This window comes from Procambarus clarkii, chromosome 39 (assembly GCF_040958095.1).
Source record: "Procambarus clarkii isolate CNS0578487 chromosome 39, FALCON_Pclarkii_2.0, whole genome shotgun sequence".
Lineage (NCBI taxonomy): Eukaryota > Metazoa > Arthropoda > Malacostraca > Decapoda > Cambaridae > Procambarus > Procambarus clarkii.
The window spans coordinates 19,070,858-19,095,589 of NC_091188.1; the positions used below are offsets into that span (position 1 = coordinate 19,070,858).

The following is a 24,732-nucleotide window of genomic DNA, read 5'->3' on the forward strand; positions in this document are numbered from 1 at the left end:
AAAATCAAGTTAGAAAAGGTTCATAGGTATGCCACCAGGCTAGATCTCTGAAGGGTATGAGCTACGAGGAAAGACTACAGAAACTGAACCTCACGACACTGGAAGCGAGAAAAGCTAGGGAAGACAAGATAACCACACATAAAATTCTCAGAGGAATTAAGGTAGACAAACTATTTAGCACGGGTGCTGCACGAGCAAGAGGACACAGCTGGAAACGTAGCACCCAAATGAGCCACAGGGACGTTAGAAAGAACTTTTTTAGTGTCAGGGTTGTTAAAAATTTAATGCATTAGGACGTTATGTGGGGGAGGAGGATTCCATACACAGTTTCACATGTAGATATAAAAAGACCCCAATAGGCTCAGGAATCTGTACACCAGTTGATTGACAATTGAGAGGTGGGACCAGAGAGCTTAAACTTAAGCTTAAACCGAAGCTTAAAACCCCCCGAAAGCACAACTAGGTGAGTACTCACCAGTACACACTCAAAGGGCACATACATATACTCAGAAATGCGATACTCCCGCCCACATCAGAAAGCCCTTACTCACATATGTCTAATACACACACCCATATATAGACAAACATTCATATACGTCCACACACTGCCAACCATCGCCAAACACACAGATACATTACCATAGATCCTACCCCACACGCACTCAACCAAATAACCTATCCTCATCTTCCCCACACTCCAACAACCTCACACACGCTCTCACAAACCACAACATTTAATACACACTACCACTTGATGAGGGAGAATGTGGGATGCTGTGGTGTGGAAGAGTGTAGGATGCTGTGGTGTGGAAGAGTGTAGGATGCTGTGGTGTGGAAGAGTGTAGGATGCTGTGATCAGGGAGAGTGTGGGATGCTGTGATCAGGGAGAGTGTTGGATGCTATGATCAGGGAGAGAGTGGGATGCTGTGAGAGTGTGGGATGCTGTGATCAGGGAGAGTGTGGGATGCTGTGATCAAGTAGTGTGGGATGCTGTGATCAGGGAGAGTGTAGGATGCTGTGATCAGGGAGAGTGAAGGATGCGGTGATCAGGGAGAGTGTGGGATGCTGTGATCAGGGAGAGTGTGGGATGCTGTGATCAGGGAGAGTGAAGGATGCTGTGATCAGGGAGAGTGAAGGATGCTGTGATCAGGGAGAGTAGGATGCTGTGATCAGGGAGAGTGAAGGATGCTGTGATCAGGGAGAGTGTAGGATGCTGTGATCAGGGAGAGTGTAGGATGCTGTGATCAGGGAGAGTGGGATACTGTGATCAGGGAGAGTGTGGGATGCTGTGATCAGGGAGAGAGTGGGATGCTGTGATCAGAGAGTGTGGGATGCTGTGATCAGGGAGAGTGTTGGATGCTGTGATCAGGGCGTGTGGGATGCTGTGATCAGGGAGAGTGTGGGATGCTGTGATCAGGGAGAGTGTAGGATGCTGTGATCAGGGAGAGTGAAGGATGCTGTGATCAGGGAGTGTGGGATGCTGTGAGAGTGTGGGATGCTGTGATCAGGGAGAGTGTGAGATGCTGTGATCAGGGAGAGAGTGGGATGCTGTGATCAGGGAGAGAGTGGGATGCTGTGAGAGTGTGGGATGCTGTGATCAGGGAGAGAGTGGAATGCTGTGAACAGGGAGAGTGTGGGATGCTGTGATCAATGAGAGAGTGGGATGCTGTGAACAGGGAGTGTGAGAGATGCTGTGATCAGGAAGAGTGTGAGATGCTCTGATCAGGGAGAGTGTGGGATGCTGTGATCAGGGCGAGTGTGGGATGCTGTGATCAGGGAGAGTGTGGGATGCTGTGATCAGGGAGAGTAAAGGATGCTCTGTTCAGGGAGAGTGTAGGATGCTGTGATCAGGGAGAGTGAAGGATGCTGTGATCAGGGAGAGTGAAGGATGCTGTGATCAGAGAGATTGTGGGAGGCTGTGATCAAGGAGAGAGTGGGATGCTGTGAACAGGGTGAGTGTGGGATGCTGTGATCAGGGAGAGAGTGGGATGCTGTGATCAGGAAGAGTGTGGGATGCTGTGATCGGGGAGAGAGTGGGATGCTGTGATCAGGGAGATTGTGGGATGCTGTGATCAGGGAGAGTGTGGGATGCTGTGATCAGGGAGAGAGTGGGATGCTCTGATCAGGGAGTGTGTGGGATGCTGTGAGTGGGATGCTGTGATCAGGGAGAGAGTGGGATGCTGTGATCAAGGAGAGTGTGGGATGCTGTGAACAGGGAGAGTGTGAGATGCTGTGATCAGGGAGAGAGTGGGATGCTGTGATCAGGGAGAGAGTGGGATGCTGTGAGAGTGTGGGATGCTGTGATCAGGGAGAGAGTGGAATGCTGTGAACAGGGAGAGTGTGGGATGCTGTGATCAATGAGAGAGTGGGATGCTGTGAACAGGGAGTGTGAAAGATGCTGTGATCAGGAAGAGTGTGAGATGCTCTGATCAGGGAGAGTGTGGGATGCTGTGATCAGGGCGAGTGTGGGATGCTGTGATCAGGGAGAGTGTGGGATGCTGTGATCAGGGAGAGTGTGGGATGCTGTGATCAGGGAGAGTGTGGGATGCTGTGATCAGGGAGAGTGTGGGATGCTGTGATCAGGGAGAGTGTGGGATGCTGTGATCAGGGAGAGTGTGGGATGCTGTGATCAGGGAGAGTGTGGGATGCTCTCGCTGCTATTCACACACCCCTCCAAAGCATTCTCCCTATTCCTTCCACAAGTACATTCACTAACACAGCCAACTTTACACACAGATACCTGAGGCCTGGGGACCTGATAGCTGAGTAAACAGCGCACTGGACTCGTAATACTAGTGTCCGGGTTCGATCCCCGGTGAGGGTAGAAAAAAATGGGCAGAGTTTCTTTTACCCTGATGCCCCTGTTACCTAGCAGTAAATAGGTCCCTGAGAGTTGAACAGCTATTACGGCCTGCTTCCTGTGCGTGTGAAAAAAATAGTTGTTAGTAACAGTTGATTGACAGTTGAGAGACGGTCCGAAAGAGCAGAGCTCAACCCCCGCAAGCACAACTAGGTGAATACACACGTTATGACCAGTAAGTACTCTGATCTCCACCAAATAACACACATCGATCCTTTCAATACTCAACACTCCCATCACTACACAAACCCATACACACGCAATTAAAAACTGACCCCATACCTATCCACCACATACCCAGTTACAACACACCCATCCACACGTAATTCAATACTCCCATCCTCACATATCCATCCTCTATATTCCCATCCACCCATCCACTCACAATCCAACACTCCCATCACCACAAATCCATCCACCACATACCCATCCACCACATACCCATCCACCACATACCCATCTACACACACAATCCAACGCTCCTAGCTCCAAACAATCCCACAGGCTCGACCCTCCGCTGATGGATGAGGATGATGAGCTTCACAATGTTACGCAATTATTTAGCTGGAATTACTTGCTCTGTGTGATGCCTGAGAGGTCGATGGTGCAGCGTTGGTCATGAAGTACAGCACACGAGTGTTGGATGCTGTGATGAGTGAGGGATGCTGTGATGAGTGTGGGATGCTGTGATGAGTGTGGGATGCTGTGATGAGTGGGATGCTGTGATGAGCGAGGGATGCTGTGATGAGTGTGAGATGCTGTGATGAGTGTGGGATGCTGTGAGTGTGGGATGCTGTGATGAGTGTAGGATGCTGTGATGAGTGAGGGATGCTGTGATGAGTGTGGGATGCTGTGATGAGTGTGGGATGCTGTGATGAGTGTAGGATGCTGTGATGAGTGTGGGATGCTGTGATGAGTGTGGGATGCTGTGATGAGTGTAGGATGCTGTGATGAGTGTGGGATGCTGTGATGAGTGTGGGATGCTGTGATGAGTGGGATGCTGTGATGAGCGATGGATGCTGTGATGAGTGTGGGATGCTGCGATGAGTGTAGGATGCTGTGATGAGTGTAGGATGCTGCGATGAGTGTAGGATGCTGTGATGAGTGTAGGATGCTGTGATGAGTGTAGGATGCTGTGATGAGTGTAGGATGCTGTGATGAGTGTGGGATGCTGTGATGAGTGTAGGATGCTGTGATGAGTGTAGGATGCTGTGATGAGTGTAGGATGCTGTGATGAGTAGGATGCTGTGATGAGTGTAGGATGCTGTGATAAGTGTAGGATGCTGTGATTGAGGGATGCTGCGATGAGTGTGGGATGCTGTGATGAGTGTGGGATGCTGTGATGAGTGTGGGATGCTGTGATGAGTGTAGGATGCTGTGATGAGTGAGGGATGCTGCGATGAGTGTGGGATGCTGCGATGAGTGAGGGATGCTGTGATGAGTGTGGGATGCTGTGATGAGTGTAGGATGCTGTGATGAGTGTGGGATGCTGTGATGAGTGTGGGATGCTGCGATGGAGTGGGATGCTGCGATGAGTGTGGGATGCTGCGATGAGTGTGGGATGCTGTGATGAATTGGATGCTGTGATTAGTGTGGGATGCTGCGATGAGTGGGATGCTGCGATGAGTGTGGGATGCTGCGATGAGTGTGGGATGCTGCGATGAGTGTGGGATGCTGCGATGAGTGGGATGCTGCGATGAGTGGGATGCTGCGATGAGTGTGGGATGCTGCGATGAGTGTGGGATGCTGTGATGAGTGTGGGATGCTGTGATCAGAGACAGTGTGCGAAGCTGTGATGAGGGTGAGTGTGGGATACCTCGGTATGGGTTGAAGTCATGACTTGCACCTGACTTCAGTTGTTGAATTCACCTTATGGAGAGTTGCGCCAATCGTCAGCCTCACTCTCTCTCCCCGACCTATGTGGGTCCAGCAGCCAGACAAGTGGAGACGGCGGGAGACAGGTTAGGGTGTTGTGGATGGCCAGCAGTGTTCCGCGGGTATCACGGCGCCATAGTTGTGCTCCACAACGCTACGCTGCTCCGCCTCCTGCCCCGTGAACCACACTGGTGGAGGCCTCCGCGAGCACACACACACACACACACACACACACACACACACACACACACACACACACACACACACACACACACACACAATAATTCACAATAGAACAAGGGAATTGATAGGGTAGATAAAGACAGGCTATTTAACACACGGGGCACACGCACAAGGGGACACAGGTGGAAACTGAGCCCTCAAATGAGCCACAGAGATATTATAAAGAACTTTTTTAGTGTCCGAGTGGTTGACAAATGGAATGCATTAGGAAGTGATGTGGTGGAGGCTGACTCCATACACAGTTTCAAGTGTAGATATGATAGAGCCCAGTAGGCTCAGGAATCTGTACACCTGTTGATTGACGGTTGAGAGACGGGACCAAAGAGCCAGAGCTCAACCCCCGCAAACACAACTAGGTGAGTACAACTAGGTGAGTACACACACACACACAGAAGATATAGAGATAGAGATAGATATTATATATAAGAGATATAAGACAGAGAAGTATGCAAAGAATGACAAGAGGTGTGTGAAGAACTCAACAAGAGGTTCCAGGAGGTCTTCATAATAGAACAAGGTGAGGTCACTGTGCTAAGAGAAAGGGAAGTAAACCAGGCGGCCTTGGAAGGGTTCGAAATTATGAGAAAGGAGGTCAAGTGACACCTGCTGGATCTGGATGTTAGAAAAGCTGTTGGTCCAGACGGGATCTCACTATGGGTACTGAAAGAGTGTGCAGAGGCACTTTGGTTGCCACTCTCCAGAGTGTATAATAGGTCATTGGAGACGGGAGACCTACCAGAAATATGGAAGACGGCGAATGTGGTCCCAATATACAAAAAGGGCGACAAGCAAAAAGCACTGAACTACGGGCCAGTGTCCTTGACTTGTATACCATGCAAAGTGATGGAGAAGATCGTGAGAAAAAACCTAGTAACACATCTGGAGAGGAGGGAGATCGTGACAAATCGCCAACATGGGTTCAGAGAAGATAAATCTTGCCAGACTGGCTTAATAGAATTCTACGACCAGGTGACAAAGATTAAGGAAGAATGAGAAGGCTGGGCAGACTGCATTTTCTTGGATTTTCGGAAAGCCTTTGACACAGTACCACATAAGAGGCTGGTACATAAGCTGGAGAGACTGGCAGGTGTAGCTGGTAAGGTGCTCCAGTGGATAAGGGAGTACCTAAGCAATAGGAAGCAGAGAGTTACGGTGAAGGGTGAGATTTCAGGTTGGCGTGAAGTCACCAGTGGAGTCCCACAGGGCTCTGTACTCGGCCCTATCTTGTTTCTGATATATGTAAATTATATCCAGGAGGGTATAGATTCATTTCTTTCAATGTTTGCTGACGATGCCAAAATTATGCGAAGGATTAAGACAGAGGAGGACTGCTTGAGGCTTCAAGAAGACCTAGATAAGCTGAAGCAATGGTCGAACAAATGGTTGTTAGAGTTTAACCCAAGCAAATGTAATGTAATGAAGATAGGTGTAGGGAGCAGGAGGCCAGATACTAGGTATCATCTGGGAGATGAAATTCTTCAAGAGCCTGAGAGAGAAAAAGACTTGGGGGTTGACATCACGCCAGACCTGTCCCCTGCAGCCCCTATCAAAAGGATAACATCAGCGGCATATGCCAGGCTGGCCAACATAAGAACGGCATTCAGAAACATGTGTAAGGGATCATTCAGAACTTTGTATACCACATATGTCAGGCCAATCCTGGAGTATGCAGCCCCAGCATGGAGTCCATATCTAGTAAAGTATAAGACTAAACTGGAAAAGGTTCAAAGGTTTGCCACCAGACTAGTATCCGAGCTGAGAGGTATGAGCTACGAGGAGAGACTACGGGAATTAAACCTTACTTCGCTGGAAGACAGAAGAGTTAGGGGGGGACATGATCACCACATTCAAGATTCTCGAGGGAACTGATAGGGTAGATAAAGACAGGCTATTTAACACAAGGGGCACACGCACTAGAGGACACAGGTGAAAACTGAGTGCCCAAATGAGCCACAGAGATATTAGAAAGAACTTTTTTAGTGTCAGTGTGGTTGACAAATGGACTGCATTAGGAAGTGATGTGGAGGAGGCTGACTCCATACACAGTTTCAGGTGTAGATATGATAGAGCCCAATAGGTTCAGGAACCTGTACACCTGTTGATTGACGGTTGAGAGGCGGGATCAAAGAGCCAGAGCTCAACCCCCGCAAGCATAATTAGGTGAGTACACACACACACACACACACACACACACACACACACACACACACACACACACACACACACACACACACACACACACACACACGCACGCACGCACGCGCGCGCGCGCGCGACCTTTCCGCGTGTGCGCGCTCCTCTCACAGCACATACACACCGCCCTCTGAAATTTATCGAGGATAGAACCCAGCTCCTGGTCTCCAACCCACCTACAGACAGTAAGACAATCTACTTTATAGATAAAGATGGGACAGGCGTGAACAGCCTGCATCCACAAGTTCATTCCTGGTAACACCAATGTTTCTGAGTACCCCATAAAAATTAAAGCGTCTTAAATCTACTAAAGAATAGAAACATCCAGTTAGGGATTAGGTCACCACATAATTGGATGGGTTAAAAGATTTTTGAGCTATAAGAACATTGCAAGAGTTAACCTCAATAACAAAGAAGCTTCGGGGCATAGAAAGCAGCTGGCGGAGAACATGCAAAATCCCATACAGGTCATCCATAAAAATGCTAATCTAAGGAAAAAGGCTGCAAAAATATAGGTACGATCAGGAAAATCCACGGAGTAGCCAACACCGTCGGCAGACTTCGACCAATCTGTGAGCAAGGAAGTAGAGCATGAACGGCATAAAAAAAATGTTAAATGAAAGGTAATTCCATAACAGAAGGATGGATAAATGATAGCGACCCTCCAGGGAGGCAAGCTTGTAACAAAACAAGGGGGAACATGCAGATGAGTACCGAGAGAGAAACTTGCCATACGTGCAGTAAAATAAAGAAGAGGAAACATGGTGTAATTGGAAGGGGTAGTAGTTGATGTACGGTACAAGCAGGAATGGGGAAGTTGTATGACCATGCAATGTACCAGAGGCAGTAATGACTGTGACGCCTCTTTAGAGATGGATCACCGATTTCAACAGTTAAGTTCGAGACTGGGGATAAACAGAGTGGACCAGAGTAGAGATGAAACCTCGTATGATGCAGAACATGAAGATGACTCATGGGAGAAACCAAAGCATATACTGGGCAGCCATACTCTAATTCAGGCAGCACATGCGAGGAGAGCAAATACAGGAGTGTGTTCCTATTAACCGACCATGAAGAATAGGGACAAGAATTTAAGTTAAAGAACCGTGGAGTTTTCAAGTCATAATTAAGTAACTTGGGATAACCAAGACTTATGGGTGTCAAATATAATTTCTATGAGTTAGCGCTATCCCAATACATCAGGGAAGTTCCATTGAGCAACAATGGATGACGAGGAATAACATGCTTTCAAATAAAAGGTCGTAGCACGAGTCTTAGCTGTAGTAAACTTGAATAAATGATTCGTAGCCAAGGATTACACGTGATTGATTATAAACAGAAGTTGGCATTGAAGCAGCGAGAAATCATCTCCATGACAGTGAAGTGCGAGGTCACTCGCATGAAGAAAAAGGAACACTCTAGAGAGAAGAGAGAAAGGGAAACCATTTAGAGCTACCGTAAAATGAGTAATGCTTAAAATACTACTGTTGGTAACACCCTCAAACTGTCCAAAAGTACCAGAGAAAGCAATACCACCTTCAAGCCTCACCTTCAATATATGACGAGAAATGAAGCTCCGAAGGAAAAGCAGGAGTCTTCCATGAAGGCGAAAAGAATGAAGTTTGGCAAATATATTATACCTGCAGGTACTGCCATAAGGCATTATCAGGTAGAAAAGAACAGCCACAACTGCGACTTTTGTAGTGGAGATCATACAAATGAAAACGTCCCAGTCTGCCAAGACATCATATCATTCATGCTGGGAAGCTTGTCAAACCAAATTTAGAGGGGACAGATGACATTGATGTTCTAAAAATCACATAAGATGGTCAAAACCATGCCTTAAAAAAACTTACAGATGGAACCCGTCAGGGCAATTGGGAGAAAATTGGTAGTGGAGGTACCTTAAGTACTGGGTTTATTAATAGGAAGAAGAAGAACTGCTTCGAGTCAAATCTTGTGAACATATGCTGGCTGCCAAGTGTAGATAAAGAGACGCAATATATGATGTTAGGTGTAAAATCGTAGATGGCAGAACATCTCGTAGCAGAGGAACGTTCCACGTACCCGTAAAGAAAAACGAAAACAAAATATTATACAGTCGCTGTATCCTGTAAAAGATACAGCGACTATTATGTTACGCGGGAATTGGTTCATATGGAAGGTTTCTAATTTGAGGAACTAACGCTGTTATCCTACTCCGGAGGCGTTCTAGTGAAGTTATATCCATTACGGTATTGCGACCGTAACTGAACTGCATAACACCAAGGGTTTTATTACTAACGCTTTGAAAAATGAATCGCAGTGTCCTATTTGCCTTATGGTTCCAAGGGGTTGTCATAGCCAGGGGGTGGTAATGGGGAACGAGCTTCCATTACTTATATAGCTCCCGTACGGCGTGCGTCTCAAAAAGCCTCTGACAACCAAGTCCAACTACTGGCTTGCACGGGTGGCTTAGTCTTTAAGTCCGGCGGAACTGCTTTTACTGACAGGAGAAGGGGCGAGGGCGTGCCTCTGGCGTCCTAAAACCAGCTGCTCCGGGTAGATTGGACTCGATAGCCTGGGAAGGCAGCTCATCTAGGGGAAGGAAAACCCTGATTTCAAACCTCCGCTGCCTTGCGGCCATACCCCTCTTTAGGGAAAGGCTTCATGAGTCAACCTCGAGGAAAAATCCGGAGTTGGAGCCCCTAAGGCAGTTCGTCGTTGACTTCGACCTCGTTCTGGCAGCTCCTGCGACGGTGCTGGAACCATGTATATTGGCGTAGCCTTTCTATTGAATAATTTCAGCAACGTGGAGAGGGGGGACCTGCTGCATGGATAACAGCTTCTCCTCTATATCTACCTACCCAGACTTTGCGCCCTGGAAACCAGAGCGCAACTCCATAGTCTCCGGAGACTGAATGATGCCTACTACTATTTGCCTTATTAATGCATTGATTTTTTGAATTTAATTCTTAATCACAACACTCAGATCTCTTTCACAGTCGAACTTCTCAATTTCCACACCATCAAGCAATGGTGAAGTTGGTAGTTGGCAGCTACACGTGTGAGGTCTCAGTGATCCACGAGGTCTGGTGGAGAGACGAAGGATTATGCTCCTGAATGAAGCTCTCCATGAGGCACGTCGACTGTTAAAAATTACCTAAAGGAAGGACAGTCTACGGTAATATGCCAACAAGTTTCATAAGACCAGGGAAAGACTGGAAAAATGGGAAGGAAATAAAAGGAACAAAAATAAAATTGAAGAAAAGTGTACACAGAGTAGAGCTGATATCCGTTTTGTTGTTGTTATTTTATACCACAGACGTGGCCACACATCTTCAATGCTAACCAACACAATAGCCTAACATATCAAATGAATAACTTTTTTACCATGTCGTGGAATATTTGACTAAGTAGCATCTGGGAACATCCCGTGTGTAGGTTCGAACCCTTATCACGGCCCTTGTGGATTTGTTCATTTGATATATCACGTTATTGTGATTTGTGTGTATTACCTTGATTCTTATTTTCTTATGTTCTAAGTATATAGTGGAGATATACGTAGAAGCACGTTGAGACTGTAAGAGTGTAATGGACTACCAGCGTATAGTCTAATGGATGAGAGAACTGGAAGAGACAGCAAATGAGCTGATGGGATTCGTTGCCAAGAAATGCCAAATAACACTGGTCAGTTCATACCAACCAAAAGAATGGTAAAGGAGAGAAGCAAAGGAAACCGTTTGTTAAACAATGTAGAGAAGCTATGGAAAAATTTAAAAAACAACAACAGAGAACTGGGAACAGAGGTACAATAAAAAGAAACTAAAGAACCAAAAATAAACGCTTCTAAACCTGGAACGAGGTTTGAGCTAATTTTTAAATATTTTTTTAGCAAATGTTATGAAGCATCCAAAGCTGATGGAAGACAATAAATATAGTTATTTATATGCCATATAAAGAAAAAAACAGTAAGAAACAATATAATCGATTTGATGAGACAAGAGGAAATTTTCACCGGAAATGTCGAGGAAGTATGTGTGGAACTCAAAAAATAATTCTGATTTATGTTGAAAAACGAACGTGGAGACCCAGGTTTTGAGAGGACAAGTGGCGAGAAGAATCACTGGAGAAATATTGCCGGAACAACCGTGGACATCTTCAAGAGGAAACTAGATAGCTTTCTTCAAGAAGTGCCTGACCAACCAGGCTGTGGTAGATATGTGGGCCTGAGGGCCGCTCCAAGCAACAGCCTGGTGGACCAAACTCTCACAAGTCGAGCCTGGCCTCGGGCCGGGCTTGGGGAGTAGAAGAACTCCCAGAACCCCATCAAGCAGGACATATTAGTCATTGTAGAAGAAGTAAAAAAACACTGGTGGAAACCAGTGAGTCTGGCAAGTATTCCGTGTAAAGTGTTGTATAATTTAATGAGGTTGAGAAGAAAGAAGCAACTGGAGAAGATAAACATATATAACGTAGGGGCAGTGAATTTAGAGAGGGAAAGTCATGTCTTTATAATCTTAATTACGTTCATGACTAGAATACTTACATAAAGCAGGGAGAAGGAAATGGCTGGATACAGAGTATTTTCTTTAGATTTTCAAAAAGCATTTCGTACTGTTATTGATGAAAGGTTGTTTGTACAAGATGAAGAAGCTAGCTGCGATAACTGAAGGACGCTGAATTTGGTAAGGGAGTATATGTAGGGCAGGAAAGAGAGTAACGATCAGAGAGGAGGTATCGAGCTAGAAGATTGTGAGAAGTAGGCTTCTCCAAGGCTCAGTGCTAGGACCAGAACCATTCCTAGTTAAGGGTAACTGATCATCCTGAGGGAGTGAACTCGTATGCGTAACTGTTTCCACACGATACGGAGCTGACGAGGAGTGTAAAAACCGAGGGAGAATACTTAAAGCTACAGGAAGACCCTGACAAACTTCTAGAAATCATGCAAATGATTGCTAGAATTATATCCTAAGGTAAGTCTAAGGTAATGAAGATATAGAAGATAAATATGATAAAGATGACCTGATGGAATGTACACCATAATGCGAAGGTAATTACTAGATTAAAAACAAGAGAACAAACTTTGAAGTTAATATAATTCCATCATTCACACCGCAGCCATACATAAACAGGGTAGCATCGGCAGCATATGGGAAGTTATTAAAAAGCATTAGAACGGCAGTAAAAATATAATTAGAGGATCTTTAAAGCAATATACGGAGACTATGTCGGAACAGTACTGGAGTATGCATTACCAGATAAATTCGCTTCCCGTGAAGCATGAAACAAAAATTAATAGAGTTCAACGGCTGCAACATGAGTGGTGCTTGAACAAAGAGGGTTAATGTAGGAGGATAATTTAGGATAACTCTCACAATCCTAAAGGAGAGAAGCAACAGAGGGGATATGATCACAACATATAATATCCTGAAGGGAATAGAGGAAAGCATCTGTTAATTAAGAGAAAGAAAAAGAAGAAAAAGTAAGTGGAAGCTGGAAACACAAATGAGTTGAATTAGAGTCAGGAAATATACACACCGTTTTGTATATTTTTAGTAAGTGGCATGTAGTGAAAAGATTTGTGGTTGCCACTCGTATTCCCAACCTTATAACAATACTCGACCAATGATTTCAAACATAAGGTTGATTACCTTATTAAGCAACACATACAACAATTCTAGTAAGCATACCATTAAAAGCTATAACTCACTTGCCCTTAGTCACTAATAGATAAGCACCACATTACCATCACATCAACGCCACACCACCGACACATTAACGCCATACCACCGCCATACCACCGCCATACCAACGCCATACCACCGCCACACCACCACTGTACCACCGTCACACCACCGCCACACCACCACTGTACCACCGTCACACCACCACTGTACCACCGTCACACCAACGCAATACCACCACTGTACCACCGCCACACCGAAGCCACGCCGACGCAAAACCACAGCCACACTACCGCCACACAAACGCCACACCACCGCCACACCATCGCCACACAAACGCCACTCCGACGCAACACCACAGCCAAACCAACCCCATACCGACGCCACACCATCGCCACACCATCGCCACACCACCGCAATAACACCGCCACACAAACGCCACACCACCGCCACACAACCTCAATACCACCGTCATACCACTGCCACACCACCACCATACCACCCCTCACACCACCGCCATACCACCGTCACACCACCGCAATACCACCCCCAAACCACCGCCATACCACCCCCAACACCACCACCATACCACCCCCAACACCACCGCCATACCACCCACACACCACTGCCATACCACCCCAACACTACCACCATACCACCCCCAACACCACCACCATACCACCCCCAACACCACCACCATACCACCCCAACACCACCACCATACCACCGCCATACCAACGCCACACCGTCATATCACCGCCACACCATTGTCACACCACCGCCACACCAACGCAACACCACCACCACACCAGGCTAGTGAAAAAGCTTGAGATGCAGGCTGGAGTGAAAGGGAAGGTACTCTATTGAATAAAGGAGTACCTAAGCAACAGGAGACAACGAGTCAGTTGGAGGGGTGAGGTCTCAGATTGGCGAGACGTTACGAGTGGAGTCCCGCAGGGGTCAATCCTTGGACCTATACTGTTTCTGATATATATAAATGATCTCCCAGAGGGTATAGAATCGTTTCTCTCAATGTTTGCCGATGATGCAAAAATTATGAGGAGGATTGAAACTGAGGATGATAGTAGGAGGCTACAAGATGACCTAGACAGACTGAGTGAATTGTCCAACAAATGGCTGTTGAAGTTCAACCCGAGAAGATGCAAAGTAATGAAACTAGGCAGTGGAAACAGAAGGCCAGACACGGGATACAGAATAGGAGATGAAACGGACAGAGAGAAAGATTTGGAGTTGATATCACATCAAACCTGTCTCCTGAAGCCAATATAAAAAGAATAACGTCTGCGGCATATGCGAGGCTGGCTAACATCAGAAGAGCATTCAGGAACCTGTGTAAGGAATCATTCAGAATCTTGTACACCACAAATGTAAGACCAATCCTGGAGCATGCGGCCCCAGCATGGAGCCCGTACCTTGTCAAGCACAAGACGATGCTGGAAAAAGTCCAAAGGTATGCCACTAGACTAGTCCCAGAACTAAGAGGCATGAGTTACGAGGAAAGGCTGCGGGAAATGCACCTTACGACACTGGAAGACAGAAGAGTAAGGGGAGACATGATCACAACCTACAAAATCCTTAGGGGGAATAGACCGGGTAAACAAGGACAAACTATTCAACACTGGTGGGACGCGAACAAGGGGACACAGGTGGAAACTGAGTACCCACATGAGCCACAGGGACGTTAGAAGAAACTTTTTCATTGTCAGTGTAGTTAACGGATGGAATGCATTAGGCAGTGATGTGGTGGAGGCTGACTCCATACACAGTTTCATATGTAGATATGATAGAGCCCAGTAGGCTCAGGAACCTGTACACCAGTTGATTGACAGTTGAGAGGCGGGACCAAAAAGCCAAAGCTCAACTCCCGCAAGCACAAATAGGTGAGTACACTAACGCCACACCAATGTTACACCAATGCCACACCAACGCCACACCTCCGTCATACCACCGCACACAACAACGCCACACCACCGCCACACCACCATCATACCACCGCAATACCACCGCAACACCAACGCCACACCAATGCCACACCAATGCCACACCAATGCCACACCAACGCCACACCTCTGTCATACCACAGTATACACCAACGTCACATCACCGCCATACCACCGACATCCCAACGCCATACCACCGACATACCAACGCCATACCACCCTTACCCCAACGCCATTCCACCGCCATTCCAACGCAACACCACCGCCATACCAACGCCACACCACCGCCACACCACAGCCACATCACCGCCACACCACCGCCACACCACCGCCACACCACCATCATACCACCGCCACACCACCGCTACACCAACATCACACCAACGCCATACCACCGCAAAACCAACAACACACAAACACCACACCAACGCCATACCACCGCAACACCAACGCTACACCAACGTCACACTACCACTACACCAACGCCACACCACCGCAACACCAACGCCACACCACCGCAACACCAACACCACACCACCGCTACACAAACGCCACACCACCGCTACACCAACGCCACACTATTGCTACACCAATGCCACACAACCGCTACACCAACGCCACACCACAGCCACATCACCGCCATACCACCGCCACACCACTGCCACACCACCGCCACACCACTGCCACACCACCGCCACACCACCGCCACACCACCGACACACCAACGCCACACCACCGTCACACCACCGTCACACCACCGCCATACAAACGCCACACCACGGCCACACCACCGCCACACCACCGCCATACCACCGACACACCACCGCCATACCACCGTCACATCACACCACCACATCAACCCCACACCAACGCCCCACCAACGCCAGACCAACGCCACACCATCGCAACACAAACGCCACACTACCGCCATACTACTGCTACACCACCGCCATACCACCGCCACTCCACCGCCACACCAAACCACACCACCGCAACACCACTGCCACACTAACCCCACACCACCGCCACACCAACCCAACATTACCGCAACACCAACCCCACACCACCGCCACACCAACGCCACACCACCGCCAGACCAACCCCACACCACCGCCACACCACCGCCAGACCAACACCACACCACCACCACACCAACGCCAGACCAACGCCACACCACCGTGACCCTTCTGACATACCACCGCCACACCGACGCCACACTACCGCTACACCAACGCCACACTACCGCCATACCATCTCCACACCAACGCCACACCGCCACTACACCACCTCCACACCACCGCCACACCACCGCCACACCCACGGCACACAACCGGCACACCACCGCCACACCCAGGACATACAACCGACACACCACCGCCACACCAACCCCACACTCCAGGCACACAAATGCAACACCACCGCCACACCAACGCCACACATCATCGCAACACCAACACGAGACCAATGCCACATCACCGCAACACCAACGTCAGACTAACGCCACATCACCGCCACACCACCGCCACACCACTGCCACACCAACGCCAGACCAACGCCACACCACCGCCTCACCAACGCCACACCAACGCCAGACCAACCCCACACCACCGCTACACCACCGCCAGACCAACGCCACACCAACGCCAGACCAACACCACACCACCACCAGACCAACCCCACACCACCGCTACACCACCGCCAGACCAACGCCACACCAACGCCAGACCAACACTACACCACCGCCAGACCAACGCCACACCACCGCCAGACCAACGCCAGACCAACGCCACACCACCGCCAGACTAACCCCACACCACCGCTAGACCAACCCCACACCACCGCCACATCATGTGGCGCCAAGATGTGCCAGATTGTAGAACATACTTAGATGATATTGTGATTTTTAGTAAGTGTTGTGAAGGCCATATTTCTACTTTGAAACAATTGTTTGCAGTGTTACGACATGCTCATCTAAATGTAAATGTAAATAAATGTAGCTGGGCTAAGGGAACAATAATTTACTTTGGACATGAAATCGGACAAGGTAAGATAGTCCCTTTGCAAGACAAGACCCTGGCAATCGTGGATTACCCAGTACTAACGAGCAAGAAATCTGTGCAGATGTTTATTGGGATGTGTGCATATTATAGAAGATATTGTAAGGATTTTTCCATTGTGGCTGCACCTATAAGTAATCTTCTTAGGAAGCAGGTGAAGTTCAAGTGGACACAGGAGTGTCAGAACTCTTTTCAGAAGTTGAAATGAATTCTCTCAACGTCACCTGTATTAGCCAGTCCACAATCTGATAACCCATTTATAATGCACATAGACGCTTCAGGTCTAGGAGCAAGTGCGGTTCTTTTCCAGGAAGGACCAGATGGTTTAGAGCATCCTGTATGCTAGTTTTCTCGTAAATTTGATAAGGCCCAATCAAATTATTCTGTGGTAGAGAAGGAAGCTCTTTGTTTGATTTTGGCGATTAAGAAGTTTGAAACATATCAAATCAAATAAAAAACAGAGTAGTTTGTTATGTTTTGTTAAGTCCCTTGACCTTTGGGTATGGTTCCTCTGTTGTAGTTGTTAACAAATATATAATAATACGACCTTGCCTAGTAAAGTGTCTAAGGTAAATAACTTAACTGCTTAATTAACAAAGCAACATACTTAAAGTATGGGTAACAAAGAACATACATATATATAAATGGAAATATAGGCAGCCAGAAATATTAATGCATCACAACACAACAACACAATATCATTATATAAACACTGATCAATATATTAAAACTTAAATGGATAGATGAGTATGCACATAATGGTCTAACCAGGAAATCAGCTATGTTACTAAACAATCAACAAGGACCACAGACTTAACTCCCAACATATCCACGCCAGCCAGTTCCACCCACATGACTGGCGTTGCTCGAGCATGCACGGCGTGGAGTCCACAAGGTACCAACTAAAACCCACTTGAAATCTCTAGATACTCTGCTATCAGAGAGTAATACTAAAGAACATAATTATAACTAACTTATATGCCTATAACACTGTTAAGGTGTAAATAAGAAATTAAGTACAATCAATAAACAGGAATAATTACAGGAGTGAATCAGTGACGCTAGCTTGATACACTGAACGCATACAGGATAATAGTGGCTTTAGGCATTGTATGTACTAGCTCTACCTATAAGTCGACCAATCTTCGTAAAAATTTCTTGTATGTATGTACCTTACCTAAATAAACATTTAATTTTTTTTTTTAGGAACATCCCAAATATGGTCATCCCTCCATGAGACGCCACGGTCTCTTCCCACAGGAATAAACATGCAATAGCAATAACGAAATGTTAAATACAGTCACACTACAGCATGCTACATTTAAACCAAACATATATATACTGGAACACAACTGGATACAATGTTTTATTTAAATAACTGAGGAAAGAAATAATGGACATACATATTTATCATGATGAATGTTAGAATCAAATATACGGATTCGTAACAATCCCCTCTCGTTACATCCTCTTCAATCATGCCACCCATATATATTTATGCAAACCAACTGACAGACTTATTGGTTCTAGCCTTAGTTATGTTAGGGACAGGCGAGGTTAGGTGAAGTCAGTAAAATTCTATGATAATATTAAGCAAATTTGCTATATTCTATCAAAAATGCAACCAATTATAACCTAAATTCATCTAAATCTATCAAAAATTATACTTATACTATAGAAATTTAACCAAATTCAACCTACCAAAAGCTAAACTAAGTAAATATGAGCATCCCATATCCTCACATACTACCCAATGTCACCTCTGTCAATACATGAGTTAGATATAGCTACAACCCCCCAAAATAGGTAAACTTACAAGTTTTTTAATATGTTAGTTCATTACCCCTAAGATATTTTATATCCTACCCTACACAACCCCACCTAACCTGGCCTAGCATATCCAAAGCTAGATTTGATTAAAGTTGGCGAAATTTGTATTATCCCATCTAAATGTAACCTAATTTAAGACAATTTCCACAAATATACCCAAAAATGTTTTGCCAAACACAGCCAAAGCCCATTTTAGCCAAGTTTTCACCTATTCCAACCTGACCTAGACAACCTCACCTAACGTAACCTGACCTAACATATCGAAAGCTAGATTTGATTAAAGTTGGGGAAATTTTAGCTATCCCACCTAAATTCAACCTAATTTAAGACAATTTCTACCAAATATACCCAAAATGTTTTATATCACAGCACAGCAAAAGCCAATTTTTACCCCCTTTTTACCTATTCCATCTAAACTTCCAATATCCAACATCCAGTCTTGGCACAACATCCCCCATTCCCAAGACCATTTTCATAGAGCTAGTGATGTGTCCATCTAGCAATTTTCAATTTTCCAGATTAGTTTACCATCAATAAACCTACCAAACAAGACCTAACCTATCTTATCTTCCCTAAGTAGGGAAGAGCCTGCTCTTCCCTACTTAAAGTTGCATCAAATATACAAGTACAAGATGCTACATTCAAGATACGTGACCGGTAGCACAAAACGTTTTGACCAGGAGGCAAAATGTACCCAAGATCCCCCCTACTCCACACACCCTCCATGCCGGCTCGTCGTCAACCAGCAAACTACCCATCCCAGCCTGCCTGCTCCTGATTGGTGACTCGCCGACCGCGCACCTGCACACTGCACCTCAGCGTCATCTACATGAGTTGACGTCTGAGCCTGACCAGCTTTCAACTTCAGAATATTCTTTGTGCTCTTAGAGTTGACATCTCTCTCTGGCATACTAAGCTCTCTGGCTTTCGTATACTAAGGGAGGTCTCAGCTAAAGCCGATATTTTCAGCACTATTTCTCCATTATAATATTTAATCTATTGTGTTTTTGCATTTATCTTTGTCATTTTATTGCACCAGTCATTTACCCGAGATTTGTCTTTATTTTCATTTATGTTTAAAGTAAATATATTAAAGTATCATTGTTCATACTTTGTGTTTTACGTGTTCCTCCCTCTAACTTACCACAGACAACAGGCAAGCAGTCTATCTTTTTTTTGTAAGTTTGACCAGGCATTGACACCTGCCATTGGAGGACTGCCGAACATCTATACTCCAACACTTTCCCGTCACAGTATATTTGTGGAAATTGCCTTAAATTAGGTTACATTTAGATGGGATAGTACAAATTTCGCCAACTTTAATCAAACCTAGCTTTGGATATGCTAGGCCAGGTTAGGTGAGGTTGTGTAGGGTAGGACATATAATCTCTTAGAGGTAATGAACTAACATATTCAAATTTTTTTGTTAATTTACCTATTTTGGGGGGTTCTAGCTATAGCTAACTCATGTATTGACAGAGGTGACATAGGGTAGCATGTGAGGATATGGGATGCTCATATTTACTTAGTTTAGCTTTTGGTAGGTTGAATTTGGTTAAATTTCTATAGTATAAGTATAATTTTTGATAGATTTAGATGAATTTAGGTTATAATTGGTTGCATTTTTGATAGAATAAAGCAAATTTGCTTTAAATTATCATAAAATTTTACTGACTTCACCTAACCTCGCCTGTCCCTAACATAACTAATGCTAGAACCAATAAGTCTGTTAGTGGTCTCCGTGGTGTAGTGGTAAGACACTCGCCTGGCGTTCCGCGAGCGCTATGTCATGGGTTCGTATCCTGGCCGGGGAGGATTTACTGGGCGCAATTCCTTAACTGTAGCCTCTGTTTAACGCAACAGTAAAATGTGTACTTGGATGAAAAAACGATTCTTCGCGGCAGGGGATCGTATTCCAGGGACCATAGGATTAAGGACTTGCCCGAAACGCTACGCGTACTAGTGGCTGTACAAGAATATAAACACTCTTGTATATATCTCAAAAAGTTGGTTTGCATAAATAAATATGAATGGCATGATTGAAGAGGATGCAATGAGGGGGGATTAATAAGACATTAAAAACAATGGACATATGGACAATGGACAATATAGTTAATTTTCTTGATTTGCTCGCATATGTTAGAGGAATAGTTTAGCACTAATAATGTTGAAACATTTATGGTAAAAGTGTTTTTATATTGAGCTCTTAGGATGTCAGACATGCCATTCATTCATGTGAAATTCTGACTTTTGGGGGAAGTTGGTCAAACTCAGCATATTATACACAATGTCCTAAAAATACTAAGACAGATATTACGCAAATTGTGTATTGTTTGAATTAGTCGGCTGTAATAGCTTTTGTACAAATAGCACAATTATTATAGTTGTGCAAGCTGTGTATTAATTGTGCAGGTTAAGTATTTTGCATAAGTTATATGATTATTGCAGCTATGCATTGATTATATTCCTACAAATTGTGTATTGTTTGTGAAAGTTGTGTATTAATTGTACATGTTTTGTATGTGTATATATGGAATTGTGTAGTTGTATATTTAATGTATTTGTGCTAGTTATGTATTGTTCATATTTGGCCAGTTGTATATTGATTATATTTTGTGTAAGATGTGTATTAATTCTGTATATGTTGTAATTGTACTTGGGTTAATTGTGTATTTGTGCTAGTTGTGTATTTACTTATTTGGACTAGTTATGTATTGTTCTTATTTTTGCAAGATATGTATTTGATTGCATTTATGCAAGTTGTGTAATAATAATTATGAAAGATGCATAATAATTCTGCAAAAGATTTTCATGTTTAAGTGTGAAAGTGTGTTTTGGTTTATGAGACAATGTGTGGGTATTTTGTGAAAAATTATTTTTGTGAAATTAAGTAATTTTAGTGAAAGCACATTTTAATTGTATGAGCATATATGCAATTTGTAATAGGTATGCAAATACCATTCTTTGTGTAAATGTTATACTTTGAGTGTATATGCAATATTTGTGTAAATGGCATATTTTTGCGCGCAACTCACATATTTTGTAAGTAAATGACCTATTTTGTCTATAAATGACATATTTTCTATGTGAATGGCATTTTTTGCGTGTAAATAATATATTTTGTGCATAAATGGCATATTTGGTGTGTAAATGTTGTATTTTCTGCGTAAGTGGAATTTAGTGTGGAAATGCTTTGAGCTTAAATGCTATATTGAATGTATGTGTGTATGTGTGTTATTGTGTGTGTTTATGATTTGTATATTTTTAGTGTAAGTACAAGTGTTGCATTTGGTGTATATGATGTTAAATTAATATATTTTTGTGCGCCTTATCACAACCTTAGCTTTTTATGAATGATTTCAAATATATTTATTTCAATATGTCATATACGCCCTGGTTTATCCATTTGAATAGTATGTAGGTGGGTATTGTCACGTGGAGGTGGGTGGGTCGGGGCTCTGCTAGCACTCGGCTGCTAGAGGCTCAAAAGGCCGAATACTCAGCCCCTCCGACTCCCGGGATTCACCGGAGTCTCCTTGGTCACACAAGAGAGGACCAACAATGCCCACCTCCGCAGGTCTTTGCTTCCACCACAAAAGGGGGTGCCACTGATTCACCCTGGAAGCCCTTCAGTCAAACACGGGGAAACTGCTGTTAACAGTTCCGGCCTAGACCCGTGGAGGAGTGAAGGAAGACTCAGGCTTACCTTATAACAATAACCTCCCTGAGTCTTGCCTGCCAGACAAAAAGGTTGCAGGAACTCCTTTCCCGCCTGTCTTCTCTATCTTCTTCTTAACAAGGTCGCCAGCTGGGTTATTATATCTGCACCCCAGCAATGCAGTTCAGTGGGTGTATTATATATTGTTTGTAGCCAGAAGATTGCTACTCCCATAGATCTGCTACTAGACTGTTGGCCCAGGGTACTCTCCCAGGAAGGTCTGTGTGGCTTTACCTCTCTATAGCCACTACGTTAATAGTTGCCACCATTCAGGCACTGATACTGATCGGATGGCTAAGGGTACACTTTTATGTAAGTCTGTGCGGTCTTTACCACTCACCAGGCAATAAGAACTTCTATAGAGAACGTTGTGTTCCCTAGGTGGTACTGTGATAACCTTCGTGTATGCTCATAGAGAAATATCATAAATGGAGGCACACTCAAGCACAATGATAAAAGTGTGAATTTACTGATGCAAATTACATGAACACACACACAATCACAAGTAATACATGAATATGGAAATAAGGATAATAAGTCTGGAGATCGTCAGCCTCTTCTTCCACGACCTCCAACACTCCTTCAACTGGGCAGAAAGACAGGAGTCCCACACTCTCTCACAGGAGGGCCTCTTCACCACGTCGGCGCCTCTTCTTCGCTGTCCTGCCATCCATACACACTGTACTCTCTCTGACAGTCCTGGACTCAAGCTGCCTTGCAGCCTATTCTACTATTAAAGTATTAATGTCCTATTGCCACATATATAAGTAAATATTGTGGCCTAACTATCCTACTCACACAAGGGGTAATGGGAGGGAAAATGATCTACCTTACATTCCTGGCTCACGACGCCTGTCCCTCGATGGTGTGATGTTCCCACGCTTCCTTGGGTCGATCCTTGACGATCCAGGACGTTCCACAGGTCCTCAGGTGTCGTGGAGCCTTCGCGTCGTCGCCGTTACAATCCCTGAGATTCAGCTGCCCCAATCCTGGTTCATCGATGGGCGCTGAGCTAATCACTATTTTTCCCCCCACTCGCCCCTTCCACAAGGCGTTGCTCCTTGTCCTAGGCACGGTGTCGTCCTTCCAAAACCCTCAGTGGATGTGACCCGGTCACAGCTAGGCTTGCCCGCCACACCTTTCCAGGCCCCCCAACGTCCAGCGTCGTCGCCGAATATTTTCCAAGTTTGGCACTCTTTCGCTCAATAAACTTGGTTCCTTTTCGCTTCCCAGAAGCGCGGGGTCTCCAATACGTGAGATGGGCTGCAATAGCCAGCACTAATCCACTAAGAAAGGCTTGTAGAGCCTCTAATCCTTGAGAGCAGACCGAGGCGCGTCCTGTCGCTTCCAAGGTCGGGTCAACTCTGACGTTGGCGCCGCCCGGGGCACTCGGTGACGTCACGGCAGGCCCCGATTGGTCGCATGCGACCTAAGTAGGCCAATCCGCGATCGGCTAGTGTCCCTTACAACAGCTCATATCTGCATTAGGGGATACTCTTTCATTTTATAACAGGGCGCGAATTTCCCCTTACTTACAACTTATAATGTAACTTCCTTCCCCTAACTGGCAGCCGGTCTGGTCGCCACATATATCAATAGACTCCCTGAACCACAGAGAATCAGTAGGGAGAGCTGATATGACTCTTAAAGCAGGAAAACGAAAGAGATAGGAGAGGGCACCGTAACAGTATTTAATAATATTTTAGACTTGAATAATATGGTTACCTTGCTGATTGGTATGCATTAATATGAATTAACAGTACAAATAATTAAGATTACTTGGGGTGAATGAGCTGTGGGGGTTGTTCTTAATATATTTTATGGATCCATAGGGCATAAATTACATCTGATTAATGGGGCAATGGTAGCAAAAACTAGACTATTCTCTGTGACTGTATGAGTTGTGGAGTATGTGTCGGTACGCATGCGCATATTTGTGACTGTTGGTTTTGAAACTAGTCAGCTGATTCGCGTAGCAAGACTAGGATTTTTGAGATTTGGGAATGAATAACCTATGAATATAGTGGCTAGGATACAGCCGAGTTGCTAGTTGAATGAATTGTGGTGCGACATTTGGATAGTTATTACACGGATGTGAGGAGAGTTGATGAACACAACCACTAATCCGCTGAGCTGCCAGATGTTCGGTAACTACTTGTGGACTATAGTACAATATCTAGCTATAGCGTTCATAATTGCTGTTGTGCATACAACTAGAATGTAAGCTATTTATTATAAAATATTATTGTAAACTAATATTGGAAGTGGGGTCCATTGATTGTTTTAAGCGCAGATTGGACATATATATGAATGAGATTGGGTGGATACA

At 45.2% G+C, this 24,732-nt stretch overlaps 2 protein-coding genes across 2 annotated transcripts; one reads left to right on the forward strand and one right to left on the reverse strand.

Moving 5' to 3' along the window:
* Nucleotides 1-3,420: 3,420 nt before the first annotated feature.
* On the reverse strand, nucleotides 3,421-9,822 carry LOC123760456 (uncharacterized). The gene is made up of 2 exons (XM_069338074.1): nucleotides 9,778-9,822; nucleotides 3,421-4,650 (listed from the first exon to the last, which is right to left on the reverse strand). The coding sequence occupies exons 1-2, from the start codon at nucleotides 9,820-9,822 to the stop codon at nucleotides 3,421-3,423; spliced, it is 1,275 nt and encodes a 424-aa protein (XP_069194175.1).
* Nucleotides 9,823-14,761: 4,939 nt separating this feature from the next.
* LOC138372589 (uncharacterized) lies at nucleotides 14,762-16,621 on the forward strand. The gene has a single exon (XM_069338075.1). It carries the CDS (start codon nucleotides 14,762-14,764, stop codon nucleotides 16,619-16,621), a length of 1,860 nt encoding a protein of 619 aa, XP_069194176.1.
* The last annotated feature ends 8,111 nt before the right edge of the window (nucleotides 16,622-24,732 follow it).